Source organism: Pan paniscus, chromosome Y (assembly GCF_029289425.2).
Source record: "Pan paniscus chromosome Y, NHGRI_mPanPan1-v2.0_pri, whole genome shotgun sequence".
NCBI lineage: Eukaryota > Metazoa > Chordata > Mammalia > Primates > Hominidae > Pan > Pan paniscus.
This window is the reverse complement of record NC_073273.2, coordinates 25,425,713-25,445,615: the sequence shown is the minus strand read 5'-3', so window position 1 is coordinate 25,445,615 and position 19,903 is coordinate 25,425,713. Positions and strand designations below refer to the sequence as shown.

General features: G+C 48.2%; 1 protein-coding gene and 1 pseudogene across 1 annotated transcript; both read left to right on the top strand.

Annotated features, from left to right (window-relative positions):
• Positions 1 to 6,184: 6,184 nt before the first annotated feature.
• On the top strand, positions 6,185 to 8,924 carry LOC129395602 (testis-specific Y-encoded protein 3-like). Its single transcript, XM_055107068.2, has 6 exons — positions 6,185 to 6,661; positions 7,269 to 7,346; positions 7,475 to 7,586; positions 7,688 to 7,833; positions 7,940 to 8,021; positions 8,715 to 8,924. Exons 1-6 carry the CDS (start codon positions 6,308 to 6,310, stop codon positions 8,735 to 8,737), a joined length of 795 nt encoding a protein of 264 aa, XP_054963043.1. The 5' UTR covers positions 6,185 to 6,307; the 3' UTR covers positions 8,738 to 8,924.
• An 8,430-nt stretch (positions 8,925 to 17,354) lies between these two features.
• LOC129395603 (testis-specific Y-encoded protein 3-like) lies at positions 17,355 to 19,150 on the top strand (annotated as a pseudogene).
• Positions 19,151 to 19,903: the final 753 nt, after the last annotated feature.

The window sequence follows — 19,903 nt, the reverse complement described above, 5'->3', positions numbered from 1 at the left end:
TACACCTCGGGGTTTAAAATGACTCCAACTTTTTTCTGTTTCTCCAATTAAAATAACTTTTTTAAGGTTTAATTTTCACTAATTTTTTGCAGTAATATTTTTGAAGGTATTTGACCAGGATGATTTGGTTATATACCTGTCTGACGTCTCCCTTTCCTCTGAACACATATTTTATTACCCACTTATTAGATCTCAGTTTAAGAAGTTGAAATAGGGATTTACATCTAAATTCTACATTTGAATTTACAGGAGTCAGTGAGTCCAGGAAGTGCCTTTATGCACAGACCAATATCTGGGAATGGCACTAGGGGACAAATAAGCTTTACCAGTCTCAAAGCCCTGGCTACTACAGTGAATCCACCCTTCTCCTGGGTCTTATCTACTTCAGCAAAAGAAGGCCACCCACTAAACCAGGCCCTTGTACTTTGGGCGGAAACTCCTAAGTCCTCTAGTCTCCTCAAACGGACAACCAGGCTGCCAATTTTCACAATAATAATTTCTATAGCACTGAGTCTTTGCTAGCCTTGTAACTATAGCTACTGATGCTACAGTCTGGTCCCTGTATGATAAAACACCAGAGCAACAGAAACAAAAATATTGACTGAAGCCTTCTAAAATCTCTGTAAATATATCTTCAATAAATATGTTCTTTTTTTTACAGAACGACTGCTTTCAACTTCCTGAACTAATGCTTCGCCTTCGCTAGTTTTCATTGTTGAAATTGATGGAAAAGTGTACATTTAACATGAAAGTCAATACAGAATTTCATATGTCAGCAATTAAAATTTTCAAAATGATGCAAAATACAAATGTGAAACTGTATTTGTGAAATTTACCATTCATTGAAATTTGTTTTCCTACCTACCCAGGCACAGAATTTGTTATAACTGTCTGCATGTTCTCCTCATGTGGGGGAAAAACAGCACCAGCCGGCACGGGAATCCTTTGAAGCTGGAGGGAGAGGTTGCAATGATCTGAGAGTTTGCCCCTTCACTGCAGCCTAGATGACACAGTGAGACTCCAACTGAAAAAAAACAAACAAACAGACACACACACACACATACACCCAAAAAATTGATAAAAAAAAAAAATCCATACTCGAAAACATGCTAACAGGCTAACTCCCATTTCTAACACACGCACACACACACACACACACACACACAATTCCTTTAAAACGAAAGTTCCACAAGGGCGAAACAAGAAAACAAATTTAACACCCCCCATAGAAAGTACAAAGAGTAACCTGAAAAGAACCCCAGGGGAAAACAATTCAAAATTTACAACTATCTACCCTAAAAGAAGCTGAAAGTCCCTCAAAACTTTCCAGAGGCCATGTCCTTGTATTACAAAAATGATCATAAAAACTGGCAGGAGTAGAAGAATAAAAATGCATCTTAAAACTTGCTAAAAACATCAAGTCTCCCATAAGAATTGTAATGGAAAATGGATCAGTCGGCAGTGTTTTCCATACAATTATGAACTAATTATATTTCTTCATATTTAAATTTGTTTTTTCAATATTCTAAGGAATTAACTTTTATGTTAATAGTAGGTGATGTAAGAAAGCAGGTCTTTATCAAGACAACTGGCACTGCATGTCCACACCATTACTCAGGTGGGCCTTTATTCCCAGCGAGGTTCCCTCCCTGGACACACACTGAAGGTCCCCAGCCATTTGGCAATCTCTTCACATTCCCAGCCCGGGAGGTAGCCCTAAAATACATGTACGTGAAGAAAATAAAACGTTGCCTCACACTGGAGCCCAGTGTGGTCCTCCAGATTCCGTGGGAGGTGGACTAACTTATATGGGAAGGCAGGGCAGTGGGAGTGAGGATGGCAGAGAGGATAACACATGTCACGGCAGCCGGGTTCATGGAAACAAAACATGACTGGCCTGGGAGAAACACTGCGAAAGGACATAGACCTAGGTGGGCCTCAGGTGGACATCCTCCTGGAGAAAACGGGAGCCCTGGTTGATCTCAAAATGAGCCCCAGGTGGCAGCAGGTCTTACCGCAGGGCAGGGAGCTGGCGAGTGATGATGAGACAGCTATCCCTTTAGCCCTGCTTGTCACCCGCTGACTTTAGCCATATATGCATCATAGTGGCTTAAGGTGCCCCAATCCTGAAATGCGGGTGTTACATGTCCCTGATGGGTCTCTCTCCCCCAACCCATGGATTGCCTGGGATTGCTCACTGCAGTCTCCTCCAGGATCCTTGGGTTCTCCATGTGGGGCCCAGATCCAGGTCAAAAGGCCTCTCAGTTCCCAGTCCTTCCCAGCCCTAGGCTGCTCGCCTGGCCTCCTCTCTGTTCCGCCTCTAAGGCTGACCCTCTCTCCATGGGATAGAACTGCAATAGATTGAGCCATAGGCCCTGGCTGATGATCTAGGGGACTGCAGACGTGGGTCCAGGACAGTTCAGGTGACAGTTTAAAGCCAATTCCCCAGAGACCAAGGAATGACCAGCTAGGTCCTTTCCCATGATGCCTCACCTTGAACACCACCTCAGCAGTCCTGCCAAAACCCGGGCAGTCATGTTCAGCCAAACAGCTGAATAAGCTCAGGTAGGAGGTGTACTGCCTGCAGCTGGAGGCTTGAGCTTCGTGATCCCAGAACCGCTGGACTGCAGTGGAATGAGACACCCTGTAGCCTGCAGGGAGAGGAGTCAGGAAGGTTCATGCCAGTCCCACCCTCCCACACACCAGCTCCCCTACCATGCTGGGAGGCATTCCTTACCGAGGATGCCAACAAAGTCCTCCTTCATGATGATTTCACTGTGGAAATAAAGGTTGGGATGAAAGGAAATCATTCTGCCACCGGTAAACGGGATGGCTGAGTTCCTCCACCTGCCGGATCAAGGAGCAAGAGGATGGATTCAATGGGACCATGTCAACTAGCTGGGCTGAGATGGCCTATTAGCTGTAGTGAACCATGAGTTTCCCTTCCCGGCTCTCCCACTGAGACAACGCTGGTCCCCAGGGGGACCTCAAACTGACTCAGACACTTGACTCCTCCCACAGACCCAGGCTCCCCAGCCTGACCTGCAAATCCATCATGTAGCAAAGTAGGACTTCCGCATGCTTTCTGAACCACGCCAACATCTCCTGCGCCAAACAATATACCTCTGCCCAAGAACTCTCCAGAGGGTTGGGTGGGCAAGCCTCGTGACGCCTTGCAATTTCGCAAGAACACAGACAATGTGGAACAGCGCCATCTCCCAGACATTTGGCCAGTCACCCTTCATTGTTGGCCCTCTATCTCTGTCTGGCGAGGAGGCAACGCCACAACTGTGGTGGTTTTTGGAGTGGGTGGAACCCGGACAAGAAGGCCTGGGCTGACTAGAGACGGGAGGCAGAAAAAGTGGGCAGGTGGTTGCAGCTGAGGGACGGGAGGGACGGGGGGTGGTGTGAGGCGGCTGCTTCTCTGGGTTTCTGAGATGCAGGAGGCTTTTGTGTGCCGAGTGCTGGACATGCTCCGCTGATGTCCGGGTGTGTGGTGTCCTCTTATCCTAGTCTCCCTGAGGGGTGGGCATGTCCACTTGAGGGAAGCCTTGTACTTAGAAGCGACAGCAGGGTTGTGCCTGGCGCTCTCCAAGAGAATTGCGTGGGTCCAAAGGAAGTTATATAGGCTCAGGGCCTACACACCTTCGAGTGCAGAGCCTGCAGGTGGAAGAATGCGTATCTCCGGAGCTGGTTCCTGCCGTGAGGAGGTCGGCAGCCCCATGCGCCGCGAACCCCTCTTAAGCACCTTGTGTTTCTGGGGTGAGCCTGCTGGAAACAGGCACCGAGAGCAGGGGTGGTTCAATGGCTGGTAATGGCATACAGATTCCTCGTCCTCCAGGCAAGTTCCCAGGGAAACGTGTCCTTAAAATTTGGGCTGTGCGCAAAGGGACCTTGGCACCGCGATTCTCCCTCGTCAGTGCTGGCCTTGGCTCCCCTTCCCTACCACGTGCTCCCAGGGCTGCTACAAGCGAGCTGCCCTCACAGCTGCAGGAATGTGGCTTCGGTTCCCACGCTGTCCCCCATCCCCTGCCTCCGGGCTGACCCCCACGCGCCTCCCACCTGGCTCCTCCCCCCAAACAGCCCCCATAGCCCCGAAGCCCGATGACTATCCCCTGTTGCCAGCCATCCCCAATCGGCAGCCGCAAGGATATGGCTCTGGCCCACAAGGCGGAGATGCTCTGTGGCCTGGGGCATTCACGGAGCCCAGCTCCAAGTGAAGGACCTCCAGCGAGTCCATTGACGGCCCCGGTGTGCTCGGTCCAGGGCCAGGCTGTGCCCGCTGGCCCTCCTTCTGCCACCCCACGTCGGGCTCCACCTCAACCACCACCTCCACCTCAGCCATGATGTTTTCCCCCTTCAGCACCGCCTTCTCTTCCAAGGCCGCCTCCTTGCTCTGTACCCCGGCCGTCCTCTCCAGCATTGCCTCCAGCTTCAACACGGTTTTCTCCTGGGTGCTCCCACAGACCCCGGGCCTGTGCAGCCCAGCCCAGCCCATGCCCCGCACCCACAGGCTCTGGGGGCCCGCTCCCCAGCAGACCCGCTCCCTGAAAGACTCACGGGCGTCGCCCTGCTGAGAACCTAGTCCCACACCTATGTGGACCCAGGTTTCCTGAGGAGCTCCGCTGGACCCGCAGATCCCGCACTGGCCAAAGGGCTCCGGTCCCCAGCAGGCTCAACTGCGCACAGGAGCTCGGGAGCGAGAGGCCCCGGCCCTGGGCTTGCAGAGCCCCACCAACAGGCACCGCAGCCGCTGCTGCGGGTGCGGAAGCCTCTGGGTCATCAAGGCAGTGCACAACAGCGTGCGCGCAGGCCGACAATGGCCAACCCTGGCGGCTGGCCTCTGGTGTGCCCGGGACATAGGACAAGAGGCCCTTTGGAATGCTCCTTGGAGTACAGCATCCTCAGAGAGGAAGCATGGTACTCGGAGCCTCTATTTGCCTCGACCTGTGAGAGTGTGTGCCGGGGCTCTGGCCTCTACAGCAGATCAATTCCACCTCAGCACACGCAGGCGACTTTCCTCCCACGTGCCCGCCCTGATCACATCCAAAGGTAGATGAAGAAGAAGAAAGCAAGCTTGAAACTCTATACTTTCCTAAAAGCATATCAGAAACTCACAAATAACAGTGAAATCAAAGAATGATCCCAGCCAATTCCATTACATACCTAGACTGAAATATGAAACTTCAAAGAAAAGACAGATTAGAACTTTGGGTTTGTAAAAATTTTCCTAAATAGGTATAAGTATTGGTAACTTTGTCTCACTAGAAAACGTAAACAAAAATCCATGTTTTTCATGTTTGTAAATATACATAGTTTTATATCCATCAGTTATGACATGCAAGAAGTAATAAAGTGAAAGTACAATAAAATGATATATGGAACTTCCTCAGTCTTAAAATATTCCATGGAGACTGTCAATTTTATGAAAACTATAAAGAATGCTTCATGAAACTACATTGTACAGTGCCATTTACTATTTTACGTACATTTGAAATAATCAACAATTAAAGGGAATACATCAACATTATTTAATACGAATAACGTTATTTTTCTTGAGTAATCCTGTTGAAATTAAGGATTTTAAATAAAACATTAAAAACAAATTATATTGACTGCTTTCAGCTTTGGATGAAATCATACTTGTGTATTTGTAGTAATGGGAAGCATAACTTTCTCCTCACAATTAATCTTTTATAAGGCAGGCGACTTTCCTCCCACGTGCCCGCCCCGATCACTTCCCCCAGGACACCCCTGCCGCCCTAGCCCCAGGAACCAGAGAGTTTTCTCTGGATCTGCAGTATTACTTCCGTACCATCTACCTGGCCTGCCTAACGAAGAGAGACGTTTCCTGTGTTCGTGACACATAGAGATGTTCATGGCTTGCCACCCTGAGGATGTCAGGGCACAGGGCTGCCATGCCCACAATTCCAAAGGCCACGCAGCCCGCGTGTGCCTGGATGCCTAGCTACCCGGCACAAGCTCCAAGGGCTTCTCGGAGGAGGCTTGGGCAGGGAAGGCGGGGGGTGGGGGGCTGGAGATGCAGGCCCGCCAGTGGCTGTGCCGCCCAGGGAGACGCCCACCGCCCTCCCATTGATTGGCCACGACGGGAGGAAGTCGGCCTGGGTGCGGCCCCTCGGCCCTTCGCGCGCAGTCCCTTAGGGGGCGCCTGGAAGCCCGGCGCATGCGCCCTGAGGGCTCGCTGAGCTACCGGGTGCCATAGAGGCTGCGGCAGGGTTCCTGTGGCGTGGGTCGGGCAGCACAGGCCTTGGTGCGTGCGAGTGCCGAGGAGGGCACCGCCTTCAGGATGGAGGCTGTACAGGAGGGGGCGGCCGGGGTGGAGAGTGAGCAGGCGGCTTTGGGGGAGGAGGCGGTGCTGCTGTTGGATGACATAATGGCGGAGGTGGAGGTGGTGGCGGAGGAGGAGGGCCTCGTGGAGCGGCAGGAGGAGGCCCAGCGGGCACAGCCTGGCCCTGGGCCCATGACCCCAGAGTCTGCACTGGAGGAGCTGCTGGCCGTTCAGGTGGAGCTGGAGCCGGTTAATGCCCAAGCCAGGAAGGCCTTTTCTCGGCAGCGGGAAAAGATGGAGCGGAGGCGCAAGCCCCACCTAGACCGCAGAGGCGCCGTCATCCAGAGCGTCCCTGGCTTCTGGGCCAATGTTGTATCCTTCTCAGTGTTTCTTCGGCCTTTCTAGTGGAGAGGTGCTCTCGGGGAAGTGTAAGTGACCGATGGGCAGCTCGGCGTCGATGTGACTCTTTGGGGAACAAAGGGGAGTTGCCACGGACAAATGTGGCTGCGGAAAGCCACAGCAGGCGTGGGTACTATTGTCCTGCAAGCGGCAGAGAAACCCTTGGTGATGCCGAGCAGCAGACGTTTGGGGCATCTTTTTGAAGAGCAGAAGCGAGTTCAGACCAGAAGAGGTTTTTCGGTGAAGCAAGCTATTTTTAAGGGAGTGTGATTGCTGCCCCTCGCTAGTCCGATCTGGGACTGGGCGTCTTCGGCTCTAAGCAGATTCTGCCACTCCTCAGACACCAGCAAGTCTCTGCGAATCGCGCCTCCCCATGTCAGTGCAGTCAGCCTCAGAATCATACACCCTCTGTGAACACAGGAGGCCTTAGTTTACGGGGAGGGGGAGGTGAAAGGAGATCATACATGGAAGCAGATCTGAGAAATCCCCTACCCCAGCCTCTGGGTGCTCTTAGGCCTTCTTCCCTGTTGCTCGTCGCTTTCCCTTCCATCGTGTATAAAGTCTCTTTGACCTAAATCAGATTGCAAACCACCCCCAGATGTCAGCCCTGATCACTGACGAAGATGAAGACATGCTGAGCTACATGGTCAGCCTGGAGGTGAGGCCAGGAAGACTGAGGCGAGAGGGTTTAGCGGGGGAGGGTAAGGGAAATAATTCATTCCTGTAAGCAAGAGTGAGCACCTCACCCGAAAACGTATTTAAGCTTTCTCCACCTTGTCCTGACAGGTGGAAGAAGAGAAGCATCCTGTTCATCTCTGCAAGATCATGTTGTTCTTTCGGAGTAACCCCTACTTCCAGAATGAAGTGATTACCAAGGAATATCTGGTGAACATCACAGGTGACAGGTGGCTCCCAGGATGGGTAGTGGAAGGAAGATGGCGGGTGGATCATTGCCGACGTGATCCAGCCCCCTTCCCACAAAAACTCCTGTCTCTGTAGAATACAGGGCTTCTCGTTCCACTCCAATTGAGTGGTATCCGTATTATGAAGTGGAGGCCTATCGCCGCAGACACCACAGCAGCAGCCTTAACTTCTTCAACTGGTTCTCTGACCACAACTTCGCAGGATCTAACAAGATTGCTGAGGTGAGTCCTCACTGGGAAACATGAGAAATGACCCCGTGTGTTCCCAGCTGCTTGGGTCACCTTTCTGAGCCCTGATGAGGCCTTTCCCGATTGAGTCCCCTGACAGATCCTATGTAAGGACCTGTGGCGCAATCCCCTGCAATACTACAAGAGGATGAAGCCACCTGAAGAGGGAACAGAGACGTCAGGTGAGCCGTTAGTTGGGACTGGAGCTGTTTGATGCCTAGTATAAGGGGGTTGATGCACCTGCCTATTCAGGGAGCCTGGGTGCTCATTTCAGAAATGTAGAAATTGAGGCTCCTTTGGTACATGTAGAAATTCCTTGAGAGGAAGACAGAGAGTGACAGAATCCAGGACGTTCATGGCATTGGGCTGAAAAGGCACATTAGAGACTTCACGCAAAGCAGGTGATAGCTGTGGAGTCTTAAGCCCAGTGAAGAATCGTCCATTTCCAGAATCAATGAGGAGTAAAGCTGAAAATCATTCAGTTCAGTCTGTGGCACTTGATTCCATGGCTGTGAACCCCTCCGGCAGTCATCCTACCAACCCCATAAGATTGGGCTCCCTGAATGTGCGTCCTGATCATCCTTGCCCCAAACCACAAAGGACTGTTTAGATTGATGGATTTCCTTAAGCTGTTGCCCCATCAGACTTCTGTGTGCTTTTAGGGTACAGTGCATCTTGTTAGCTGACTCCCCTCACAGACAATACTGGGAATGGGGCAGGGATTGCGCAGAACAGTTTGTAACACGTGGTAGGAGGAAGTTTAAGGGATCACAAATGGGGAAGGGATATCCTTTTCTCAGCGGGCCCCACAATTGAAACATTTCCAAGTATGGCTCAGAGAAAATGCGTTTTAACGTGAGTTTGTGTTTCTCTAGGGGACTCCCAGTTGTTGAGTTGAATATGATGGAGCATCAGATTTTACCTAATACAGCAGAACTCCTAAAAAGTTACAACAGTATGCAGGACGGCAGTACTCAGCATGGTCTTATGCACAGGAACTAAAGGAAAAAGAGGTCGAGTCACCAGAAATCAGGAAGAGGGGGTAAATTTGGATTGTATGGAATGAAAAATAAACATTCTCAAGGATGTGTGACTCTGTGTCTGTGTGTGTGTGTGAGTGTGTCTTTGTGTTTGTGTGTGTGTGTATGTTTATCCACTTTATTCGGGTGTGCTAATGAATTGATCCATCCACGTGCTTTATTCTCTTCATGGAAATTACCAGTCTGCGTTGGAGCTGGGCCTCTAAAGTTGTAGAGTGAATGGGTGTGGGATGTGTTGGGATTCTTCCTACAGGACAGAGTGGGGGAGGTAAAAGCAAAAGACAGCTTAGTTGGAGGCTGACTTCATCCTATGGAAGCAGAGATAGTTCAAGGAATGGGGTTACTGGGTTTCCAGGTCCCAGTTTGCTGGGACCTCCAAAATCCTTCATTTTGAGTATCATCATACACAATAGATAAGCACAGGATGATGGAAATCTTAAAGTTGGCTTTCGTGTTGAATCCACATGTTCTTTTAAAGGTGAATGCATAATCCTTTTCTGGGACAATCAGCCTCTCAGGACTTCTGAAACATCAACGTGAGAAGAAATGGGCATGTAAGGTGTATGGAGGGACTGTGGGAAAGGTGACAGAGGCATGTGGGAAGGCATTCAGGATACACTTTTGGCATAGATGACTACGGGAAAAGACAAACTTACAGAAGTGAGGGGAAAGGGCGTGGATTAGTGGAATGTAAGATTGTTGGAGAATCCATCCAGGGACTCTCTTGTCACTTGATGACCCTGGATATGGACACTCTTGTGGATGTTTACATCTTTAGTTGGGTTAAGCTTTTCTCCAAGATTCTATGTTAGGTGAGGAGCCCATAACGTATGTAGCTAACAACACTACGATTGCATTTTGTGCTCTTGCAAAGTCTAGTGAGTCTCTATATTCTCCCTCGTGATTGGCACTGCAGATTGTTTCTGGAGCCCAGGGCCCTTTAATTTTCTGTGGCCTCTTCAGCATACTTTGCCTAAGGTTTAGAATGTAAAGCGAATATAGTTGTAGAGTATGTGTTGCAAGCCTCACACAGGAGGACAAAACATACAGCTTTCATTCGCGAGTGGGAGGCTGCTTCCCAGGAACACCTGTGTCTATGCACAAGACAAGGGGTTGCCTCTGTCAAGGATGGGGCAGGAGGATTTCAGTGTCGGAGGCAGAACTTTCTTTCCTGTTCCCAGATGAAAGAGTTCCAACATGAGCATCCATGTTGACCACACGCTAATAGAGTGCTAACATTCCTGTCCCGTATAGACTCTGGTCAGCACAGCTTCTGTGAGAAGAGCTATGTTGTTTCAGGGAAGAGGGTTTGACAGTCAAAGTTCCTGAATCTGTTGTGGGGCCTTCAGTATGCATTCTACCCCTTCTGCTCGGTATCAAAGCAGTTGAGCTTTGAAAATCTATCGCCCGGTTTTGTCCCTGCTCCTATGCAGACAGCTGAAGCTGTGGAGCGGGAGTCTTGTCCTCCCTGACTACCGTCCCCCTGACCCACAAACACAGGAGAAACACGTTTTCTAAGCAAATTATTCTGAAAACAGTCGGAACTCTTTGGCCCCCTCAAGCTGCCCTCTATCCTACTGTGTGCATGTCAAAGACACTGTGGTCCAGTACGGTATCCGTATAGTGGCAATGGGGCAACAGATTGGTGTGTGCACTCTGCGCAACTCAGATTAGGAAACGTCTGGGGACTTGCCTATAACGAGGTCGTCTTAAAATGCGTTTCCCCAAATTTAATGCATAGGAAAATGTTGAGGAAAGGGTCTTGCAATGATTTTTCTAGGAGGTAAATAGATAAGAAAATGACCGTAAATGGATGCCAGGACTAGTTTTGGAGCTAGCCTGTTTTAAAGTGGTGGTAGGGGAGGAGCTTTTTCCAAGGCAGGCAGCAAACCAGGAACTGTCTACAATGGATGGGCGTGCCATGGGTTGGTGGCTCAGCCATATTGCCACCCCACCGAGTGAATGCAGCAGACTGGGCTTCTTCCTTGAATCCTACGTGCAATTCAGTCTAGTGATTTCACATGAGATCCCTTCTTCTGGTATTATCACAGGTCGTGCTGAATTATAAAGGCTGTGTAACACTTCTTCCACTGAATATCCGTGCACGTGGGCCACAGATGCTAAGGGCACTGACAAATTTGCATTGTGCCTCAGTAACTCGGAAGCACATCTGTGATTTGTACCGACAGGGACTTGGTGTCTTTTCATGTTTAAACTACCACGTGTGTGTTTGTGGTTGTGTATGTTTATTTCTCTGTGCGAGTTTGTATATTTTCTCTGACTCCACCTAGGTCTCCATGGTTCCGATATTTTCCCACACTCCCTGCGGCAATTTGCACATGCCTATCTCTACAACCATTGTAGACTTTGTATCTGTGTCTTTGAACATCTATCAGTCTCTCTCCCTTCCTTTTTTCCTTTCCTTCCTTTACACCCCTCCTTTCATCCTTCCCTTACTTCCCCAACACACGCTCTCCATCTGTATCGTCTGTCTTTCTATTCTCTATCTGGGTTTACTTTCTAATTCTGAATTCAAGGGCATTGAATTGAAAAGAAGCACTCTTTGTACTTTTATGTCTTTTAACTCATTTGGGGAATTTGGCGTGTTATTATTTACAGTGTTCTCTCTGCCCTTTCTCATTGTTCTCCCCAGCTGGGGCTGTTATTATGTGAAAGCTGGTTTCCTTCATCAGATCGCATAGGCTCTGATGATGTTTCGTTTATTTTGATTCTCCTCACACTACATAGTTTTAATTTACCTAATGTGACTGTTTTTTGTTTGTTTTCCGAGAATGGGTCTTACTCTGTCTTCTAGGTTGGACAGCAGCCCCACGATCTCAGCCCACTGCAGCCCAGGCACCACACACCCATGTGATCCTCTCAACTCAGACTCTCACACACCTGGCAGTACAGATGCATGCCACCCCTCCAAGCTATGTATCAATTAACTAAATACTTACTTTTTGAATGTGGGTCCATGTTGCCCCAGGCTCATCTGGAACTCCTGAGTGCAGGCAATCCTCCCACCTCAGCTTACCAAAGTGCTGGGATGACAGGTGTAACCCATGGACCTGCCATGGCTTTGTGTTTTTTACTTTTTCCTTCCTCCTCCTCACGTCTTGTTTTGAAACATGCACTGAAGGTTTCAATTCATGGACTATAGTCTCTGTGCCTGGAATTTCTATCTTTCAACTCATCATCAGCATTCATAGGGATTTTCATATATATATACACATATATAAAAATACATATATACGCACATATATACGTATATACATGTATATACGTATATATGCACATTTATATACATATATACATGTATATATTATATATATACATGTACACAAATGTATTTATTTCTCAAGTTACCAAAAGGCTTGCATTCTTTCCTGTGTCATGAAAAAGACTTTGCTAGAAAAGAAAAGCACTGCTTTATAATACAATATTTTATTTGCATTTATTTTGTTAAGGCATTTTAAAAATTGTAGGTTTAATTAAAAAATGTCATATGAAATGATACATATTTACCACTTAAGGCGTGATGTTCAACAGGTCATATACATTCTGCATTGGATACATCCAGCCAATCAACATATGTGTGTCCTCACATAGTTGTCATTTTTGTGGTGAACAAACATGGCATGCACTGTATTCAAATATTTTTAGAGAAAGAATATGTTACCACTAGTTATAGTGAGCATGCTGAAGAAAATATTTTTAACCTATTCCTCCTTTATAACTAGAAGTATGAGTTCTTCATCCAGCATCTCGTCAGTGCACCCTCTTCACCGCAGTCTTTGGAGTCTTACTTCTCTGAAGTCCGCTTTTTTGATTTCATATAAGAATGAGATCACGTGCTATTTTCCTTTCTGATACCTGGCTTATGTCACTTAACAGAATGGCATGCACACATTCAACAGATTCCCATATTCAACATATTTCCATTGCGCATACGTGTTTTTGCTGCATTTTTTAATCCATTTATCAATGGAGGGACACTCAGATTGCTTCCGTATTTTGGCTACAGCAAAAACGTAATGAGTGCAGCAATAATTGCATGGGTGCACGCACCACTTCAACATACTGATCTGTGTACTAGTGGGCGTGCCCGGGTATTCTGATTTGCTGGATCATATAGTGGGTGGTTCTACTTGTAGATTTCTGAAGACTGTTTATACTTAAATAAGAGCCATAAAGCTTCTTTAATGCCAGCACTAATTTACATTCTCCCCAAAAGTGAGCAGGGAATTCGTTTTCTCTGCATCCTCACCAGAGATTAGGGTTTTCTTTTCTTTCTTTTTTGTTTGACTTTCGGATAATATGCATTCTGACTGAAGTGAGAAGAAATCTCATTGTGTTTTTGATTTGCATTTTCGTGATGGATTGGGGATACTGAGGACCTTTTAGTGTGTCTTCTGGGCAACTGTATGTGTCAGTTTCACAAATGAGTCTTCGCAGCCTTCGCCCATTTGTTTTCATGCTATTGAGTTGTTGGGAGTTCCTTCTGTACTGTGACTATTCAATCATTGCTCCCATCCTGTAGGATGTCCCTTCTGTATGTTGAGTTTTCTATGGTGTGGTGAAGCACTTTAGTTTGCTATGATTCCATTCTCTGTTTTTGATGGTGTTTACTGTGTTCTGGCAGTCACTTTGAGACCATCATTGCACACACGGACGCCATGGAGCTTCTTCCTTGTGATCTCTTCTGCTATTTTTATCGTTTCAGATCTGACACTGGAGTTTGGTGATAAATAATCCACTTGTAAAATCCTTTGTGTGGCTATTCACATTTCCCCAACCTAGCTTATAGAAGATACTTGATTTTGCATTGGGCGTTCTTGCTTCTTTGGGTAAAGGCGGTGAGATGCAAATGCAGTGACTTAGTTCTGGGCTCCTGTTGTTTTTCCTGAGCTCTAATCTCTGCTTTTCTGCCAGTGCTATTGTATTTTGGTACAAAAAGTTTTGTAGTAGTATATCATGAAGTTAGGTAGTGTGGTGGCTCCAGCTTTGTGCTTTTTACTGGATTGCTCTGGGTTTTCAGGATCTTCTGCCATTTCATAGCAAATTTGGGATTCCCAGATTGTTTTTCTAAGAAGATTGTGTCATTGATATTTTTACAGGGGTTGTATAGAATCTGAGGATGCCTCAGGTAGTAGTGATGTCAATGCCGTTTAGACAATGTGCGTGTTTGTGTGCACATGCTCAGGGCCAAGAGACACTGGGTGTCCTCACCAATACTGAGGTGGGCCTTAATATCCAGGCAGATTGCCTTCTGGAAACACACAGAATGTCCTGTTCTGTTTTGCCGTCTCTTCACATTTCCTCCCCTGTGAGCCCTGTGTGGTCCTCCAGATTCCCTGTGCGGTGGCCTGCCTTTTTTGGGGTGGGGAGTTGGTGGGTGAATGAGGATGGCGGAGGGAAGCAAGCATGTCAGTGGAGCGTGGTGTCATCCAAACGGTACTTAGCAGGCCTGGGAGAGTCATTCTGGGAGGACGCAGACCTAGACAGGCCTCAGGTGGGCATCTGTGTGGAGGGTGAGAGATCCCTGGTTGAGCCCAAACTGAACCCCAGGTAGAAGCAAGCCTCAGGACAGGGAAGTAGCTAGCAAGGGTTGATGAGGCAGCTATCCCTTGATCGTGGCTTCCCACCCATTGACCTTAGCTGCTTATGCCTATTAAGCAGATTACGGTTCCCCCATCGTGAAATGTGGGTACCACAGTTCCCTGATGGGCATTTCTCCACCAGCCCATGATGGCCTGAGTTTCCTTACTGCAGTCTCCTCCCTGAGCCTTGGCTTCTCTATGTGTGTCCTACCTCCAGGACCCACAGGTCTCTCAACCCCCGGCCCTGGGCTGCTTCCCTAGCCTCTTCTCTGTTCCCTCTCTGAGGGCCTAACTCCCTTGGGTAGTGCTGCAGAATATAGAGCCACAGGCCCTGGCTGATGATCTGGTGGACTGGGCAAATTGGCCGTGACAGGTCAGGTTCTGGTTCAAAGCCAATTCCTCCGATGCCAAGGAATGTCGAAGAAGGTCCTTTGCGATGATGCCCCATAGCTGCCCCACCTCAGCAATCGTGCTGTAACCTGGGCCGTCACAGTCAGACAACCAGCTGAAGAAGCTCAAGCAGTGACCTGCGGGAAACTCGGGCTTTCACTTGCATGACCCTGGAACCACTGGACTGCAGTGGAGCCAGTCGCCCTGTATCCTGGAGGGAGACGAGTCAGGAAGGCTCACGCCAGGCCCAGCTTCCGAGGTACTACCCCCTCTACTCCTCATGGAGGATGCCAATGCAATACTCCTTAGTCATCACTTTGTTTCCGAAGTAAATGTTGTGATGAAAGGCAAACTTCTTCCTACCACTTGTATTCAGGGTGGCCGAGTTCCTCCACCTGCCTGTCCAAGAAGGAGAAACAGGGCTGTGAAGGGGCAATTTCATCTAGGTGGGCTGAGGTGGCATTCTAGCCGGGGTGAAGCATGCGTTTCCCCTTCCCAGCTTTCCCGCTGAGACACACCTGAGCCCCAGAAGGACCTCAACCAGACCAGGACCGTAGCACCCTCCCCCAGACCCAGGCTTTCCATCCTGACCTGCAAATCCAACATGCAGCTTTGAAGGACTTTCTCATGGTTTCTGAGCTCCTTGCTCTCACCAGAAAGAATCAGAACTTTTAAAGTGTTCTTTACGCCAACTTACATTTTTCATTTGGACTACCTCATGTTTTGGATGAGGCATGTATCTTTACATTTATTTTCACCCTTATTGTACCTCTATGATAAACTGCTTGCTTACATTCATACCATAATTGTGTCTCAGGTTACTTGTCTGTTCCTAAAGATTCACTGAAACAAAGAATTGTATATATGCTTGTATCTTTCAGCAGCCGTATGTCAGATAGCACTGCACATTACTGCAGACATCGCATATACAGGTCCAAAGGTAGATGAAGAAGAAGAAAGCAAGCTTGAAACTCTATACATTCCTAAAAGCATATCAGAAACTCACAAATAACAGTGAAATCAAAGAATGATCCCAGCCAATTCCATTACATACCTAGACTGAAATATGAAACTTCAAAGAAAAGACAGATTAGAACTTTGGGTTTGTAAAAATTTTCCTATATAGAAAAAATTATTGGTAACTTTGTCTCACTAGAACACATAAACATAAACAAAAATCCATGCTTTGCATATGTGTAAATATACATAGTTTTATTTCCATCAGTTATGACATGCAAGCAAGTAGTAAAGTGAAAGTACAATAAAATGATATATGGAATTTTCTCAGTCTCAAAATATTCCATGGAGACTATCAATTTTATGAAAACCACAAAGAATGCTTCATGAAACTACATTATACAGTGCCATTTAGTATTTTACTTACATTTTAAATAATCAACAATTAAAGGGAATACATCAACATTATTTATTACGAATACCGTTAATTTCCTTTAGTAATCCTATTGAAATTAAGTATTTTAAATAAAACATTAAAAACAAATGATATTGACTGATTTCAGCTTTGGATGAAATCATTCTTGTGTATTTGTACTAATGGGAAGTATAACTTTCTCCTCACAATTAATCTTTTATAACATCGGTGTTACTGTTTTCTCTGACACCACCATTGTGAGATCGCACAGGTTTACTGCATGCATGCTTTACATGCCTCCAGAGAGTAGGCTTCAAATATATGAAAAATTACATTTATGAAAAAATTCTAGGAAAGGGAATGGTGAAATGGGAGAGAATTTCTATCTTGTTAACTGTTGGTCACTGGATTTGTATATACTTGGATATAGACACATATTGGCACACTGTGAGTCTGCCCATGTACATATACACTTATATGAGAAACCCATAATATATGGGTTGTGTAATCTTTTAATTAATCCACAATTGTATATGTGTGAAATTAGATAACTGGTTACCTTTTCTTTGCTCAATTTGATGGAAAGCCAAAACAATCTGTCAACCTTCATTTCAATTAATCCAATACCGTTAACTGCTGGTAGCTTCATTCTCCTTGCTCTCTTACGGCAACCGGAAAGTTAATTCTCGCTCTAATTTTGATTTCAAGCTGCGATCAACAAGAATGTCATTACTTCCGTACCATCTACCTGGCCTGCCTAACGAAGAGAGATGTTTCCTGTGTTCGTGACACATAGAGATGTTCATGGCTTGCCACCCTGAGGATGTCAGGGCACAGGGCTGCCATGGCCACAATTCCAAAGGCCACGCAGTCCGCGTGTACCTGGATGCCTAGCTACCCCGCCCAAGCTCCGAGGGCTTCTCGGTGGAGGCTTTGGCAGGGAAGGCGGGGGGTGGGGGGCTGGAGATGCAGGCCCGCCAGTGGCTGTGCCGCCCAGGGAGACGCCCACCGCCCTCCCATTGATTGGCCACGACGGGAGGAAGTCGGCCTGGGTGCCGCCTCTCGGCCTTTCGCGCGCAGTCCCTTAGGGGGCGCCTGGAAGCCCAGCGGATGCGCCCTGAGGGGTCGCTGAGCTACCGGGTACCATAGAGGCTGCGGCAGGGTTCCTGTGGCGTGGGTCGGGCAGCACAGGCCTTGGTGCGTGCGAGTGCCGAGGAGGGCACCGCCTTCAGGATGGAGGCTGTACAGGAGGGGGCGGCCGGGGTGGAGAGTGAGCAGGCGGCTTTGGGGGAGGAGGCGGTGCTGCTGTTGGATGACATAATGACGGAGGTGGAGGTGGTGGCGGAGGAGGAGGGCCTCGTGGAGCGGCAGGAGGAGGCCCAGCAGGCACAGCCTGGCCCTGGGCCCATGACCCCAGAGTCTGCACTGGAGGAGCTGCTGGCCGTTCAGGTGGAGCTGGAGCCGGTTAATGCCCAAGCCAGGAAGGCCTTTTCTCGGCAGCGGGAAAAGATGGAGCGGAGGCGCAAGCCCCACCTAGACCGCAGAGGCGCCGTCATCCAGAGCGTCCCTGGCTTCTGGGCCATGTTGTATCCTTCTCAGTGTTTCTTCGGCCTTTCTAGTGGAGAGGTGCTCTCGGGGAAGTGTAAGTGACCGATGGGCAGCTCAGCGTCGATGTGACTCTTTGGGGAACAAAGGGGAGTTGTCACGGACAAATGTGGCTGCGGAAAGCCACAGCAGGCGTGGGTACTATTGTCCTGCAAGCGGCAGAGAAACCCTTGGTGATGCCGAGCAGCAGACGTTTGGGGCATCTTTTTGAAGAGCAGAAGCGAGTTCAGACCAGAAGAGGTTTTTCGGTGAAGCAAGCTATTTTTAAGGGAGTGTGATTGCTGCCCCTTGCTAGTCCAATCTGGGACTGGGCGTCTTCGGCTCTAAGCAGATTCTGCCACTCCTCAGACACCAGCAAGTCTCTGCGAATCGCGCCTCCCCATGTCAGTGCAGTCAGCCTCAGAATCATACACACTCTGTGAACACAGGAGGCCTTAGTTTACGGGGAGGGGGAGGTGAAAGGAGATCATACATGGAAGCAGATCTGAGAAATCCCCTACCCCAGCCTCTTAGGCCTTCTTCCCTGTTGCTCGTCGCTTTCCCTTCCATCGTGTATAAAGTCTCTTTGACCTAAATCAGATTGCAAACCACCCCCAGATGTCAGCCCTGATCACTGACGAAGATGAAGACATGCTGAGCTACATGGTCAGCCTGGAGGTGAGGCCGGGTAGACTGAGGCTAGAGGGTTTAGCGGGGGAGGGTAAGGGAAATAATTCATTCCTGTAAGCAAGTGTGAGCACCTTACCCGAAACGTATTTAAGCTTTCTCCACCTTGTCCTGACAGGTGGAAGAAGAGAAGCATCCTGTTCATCTCTGCAAGATCATGTTGTTCTTTCGGAGTAACCCCTACTTCCAGAATGAAGTGATTACCAAGGAATATCTGGTGAACATCACAGGTGACAGGTGGCTCCCAGGATGGGTAGTGGAAGGAAGATGGCGGGTGGATCATTGCCAATGTGATCCAGCCCCCTTCCCACAAAAATTCCTGTCTCTGTAGAATACAGGGCTTCTCATTCCACTCCAATTGAGTGGTATCCGTATTATGAAGTGGGGGCCTATCGCCGCAGACACCACAGCAGCAGCCTTAACTTCTTCAACTGGTTCTCTGACCACAACTTCGCAGGATCTAACAAGATTGCTGAGGTGAGTCCTCACTGGGAAACATGAGAAATGACCCCGTGTGTTCCCAGCTGCTTGGGTCACCTTTCTGATCCCTGATGAGGCCTTTCCCGATTGAGTCCCCTGACAGATCCTATGTAAGGACCTGTGGCGCAATCCCCTGCAATACTACAAGAGGATGAAGCCACCTGAAGAGGGAACAGGGACGTCAGGTGAGCCGTTAGTTGGAAGTGGAGCTGTTTGATGCCCAGTATAAGGGGGTTGACGCACCTGCTTATTCAGGGAGCCTGAGTGCTCATTTCAGAAATGTAGAAATTGAGGCTCCTTTGGTACATGTAGAAATTCCTTGAGAGGAAGACAGAGAGTGACAGAATCCAGGACGTTCATGGCATTGGGCTGAAAAGGCACATTAGAGACTGCACGCAAAGCGGGTCATAGCTGTGGAGTCTTAAGCCCAGTGAAGAATCGTCCATTTCCAGAATCAATGAGGAGTAAAGCTGAAAATCATTCAGTTCAGTCTGTGGCACTTGATTCCATGGCTGTGAACCCCTCCGGCAGTCATCCTACCAACCCCATAATATTGGGCTCCCTGAATGTGCGTCCTGATCATCCTTGCCCCAAACCACAAAGGACTGTTTAGATTGATGGATTTCCTTAAGCTGTTGCCCCATCAGACTTCTGTGTGCTTTTAGGGTACAGTGCATCTTGTTAGCTGACTCCCCTCACAGACAATACTGGGAATGGGGCAGGGAGTGCGCAGAACAGTTTGTAACACGTGGTAGGAGGAAGTTTAAGGGATCACAAATGGGGAAGGGATATCCTTTTCTCAGCGGGCCCCACAATTGAAACATTTCCAAGTATGGCTCAGAGAAAATGCGTTTTAACGTGAGTTTGTGTTTCTCCAGGGGACTCCCAGTTGTTGAGTTGAATATGAT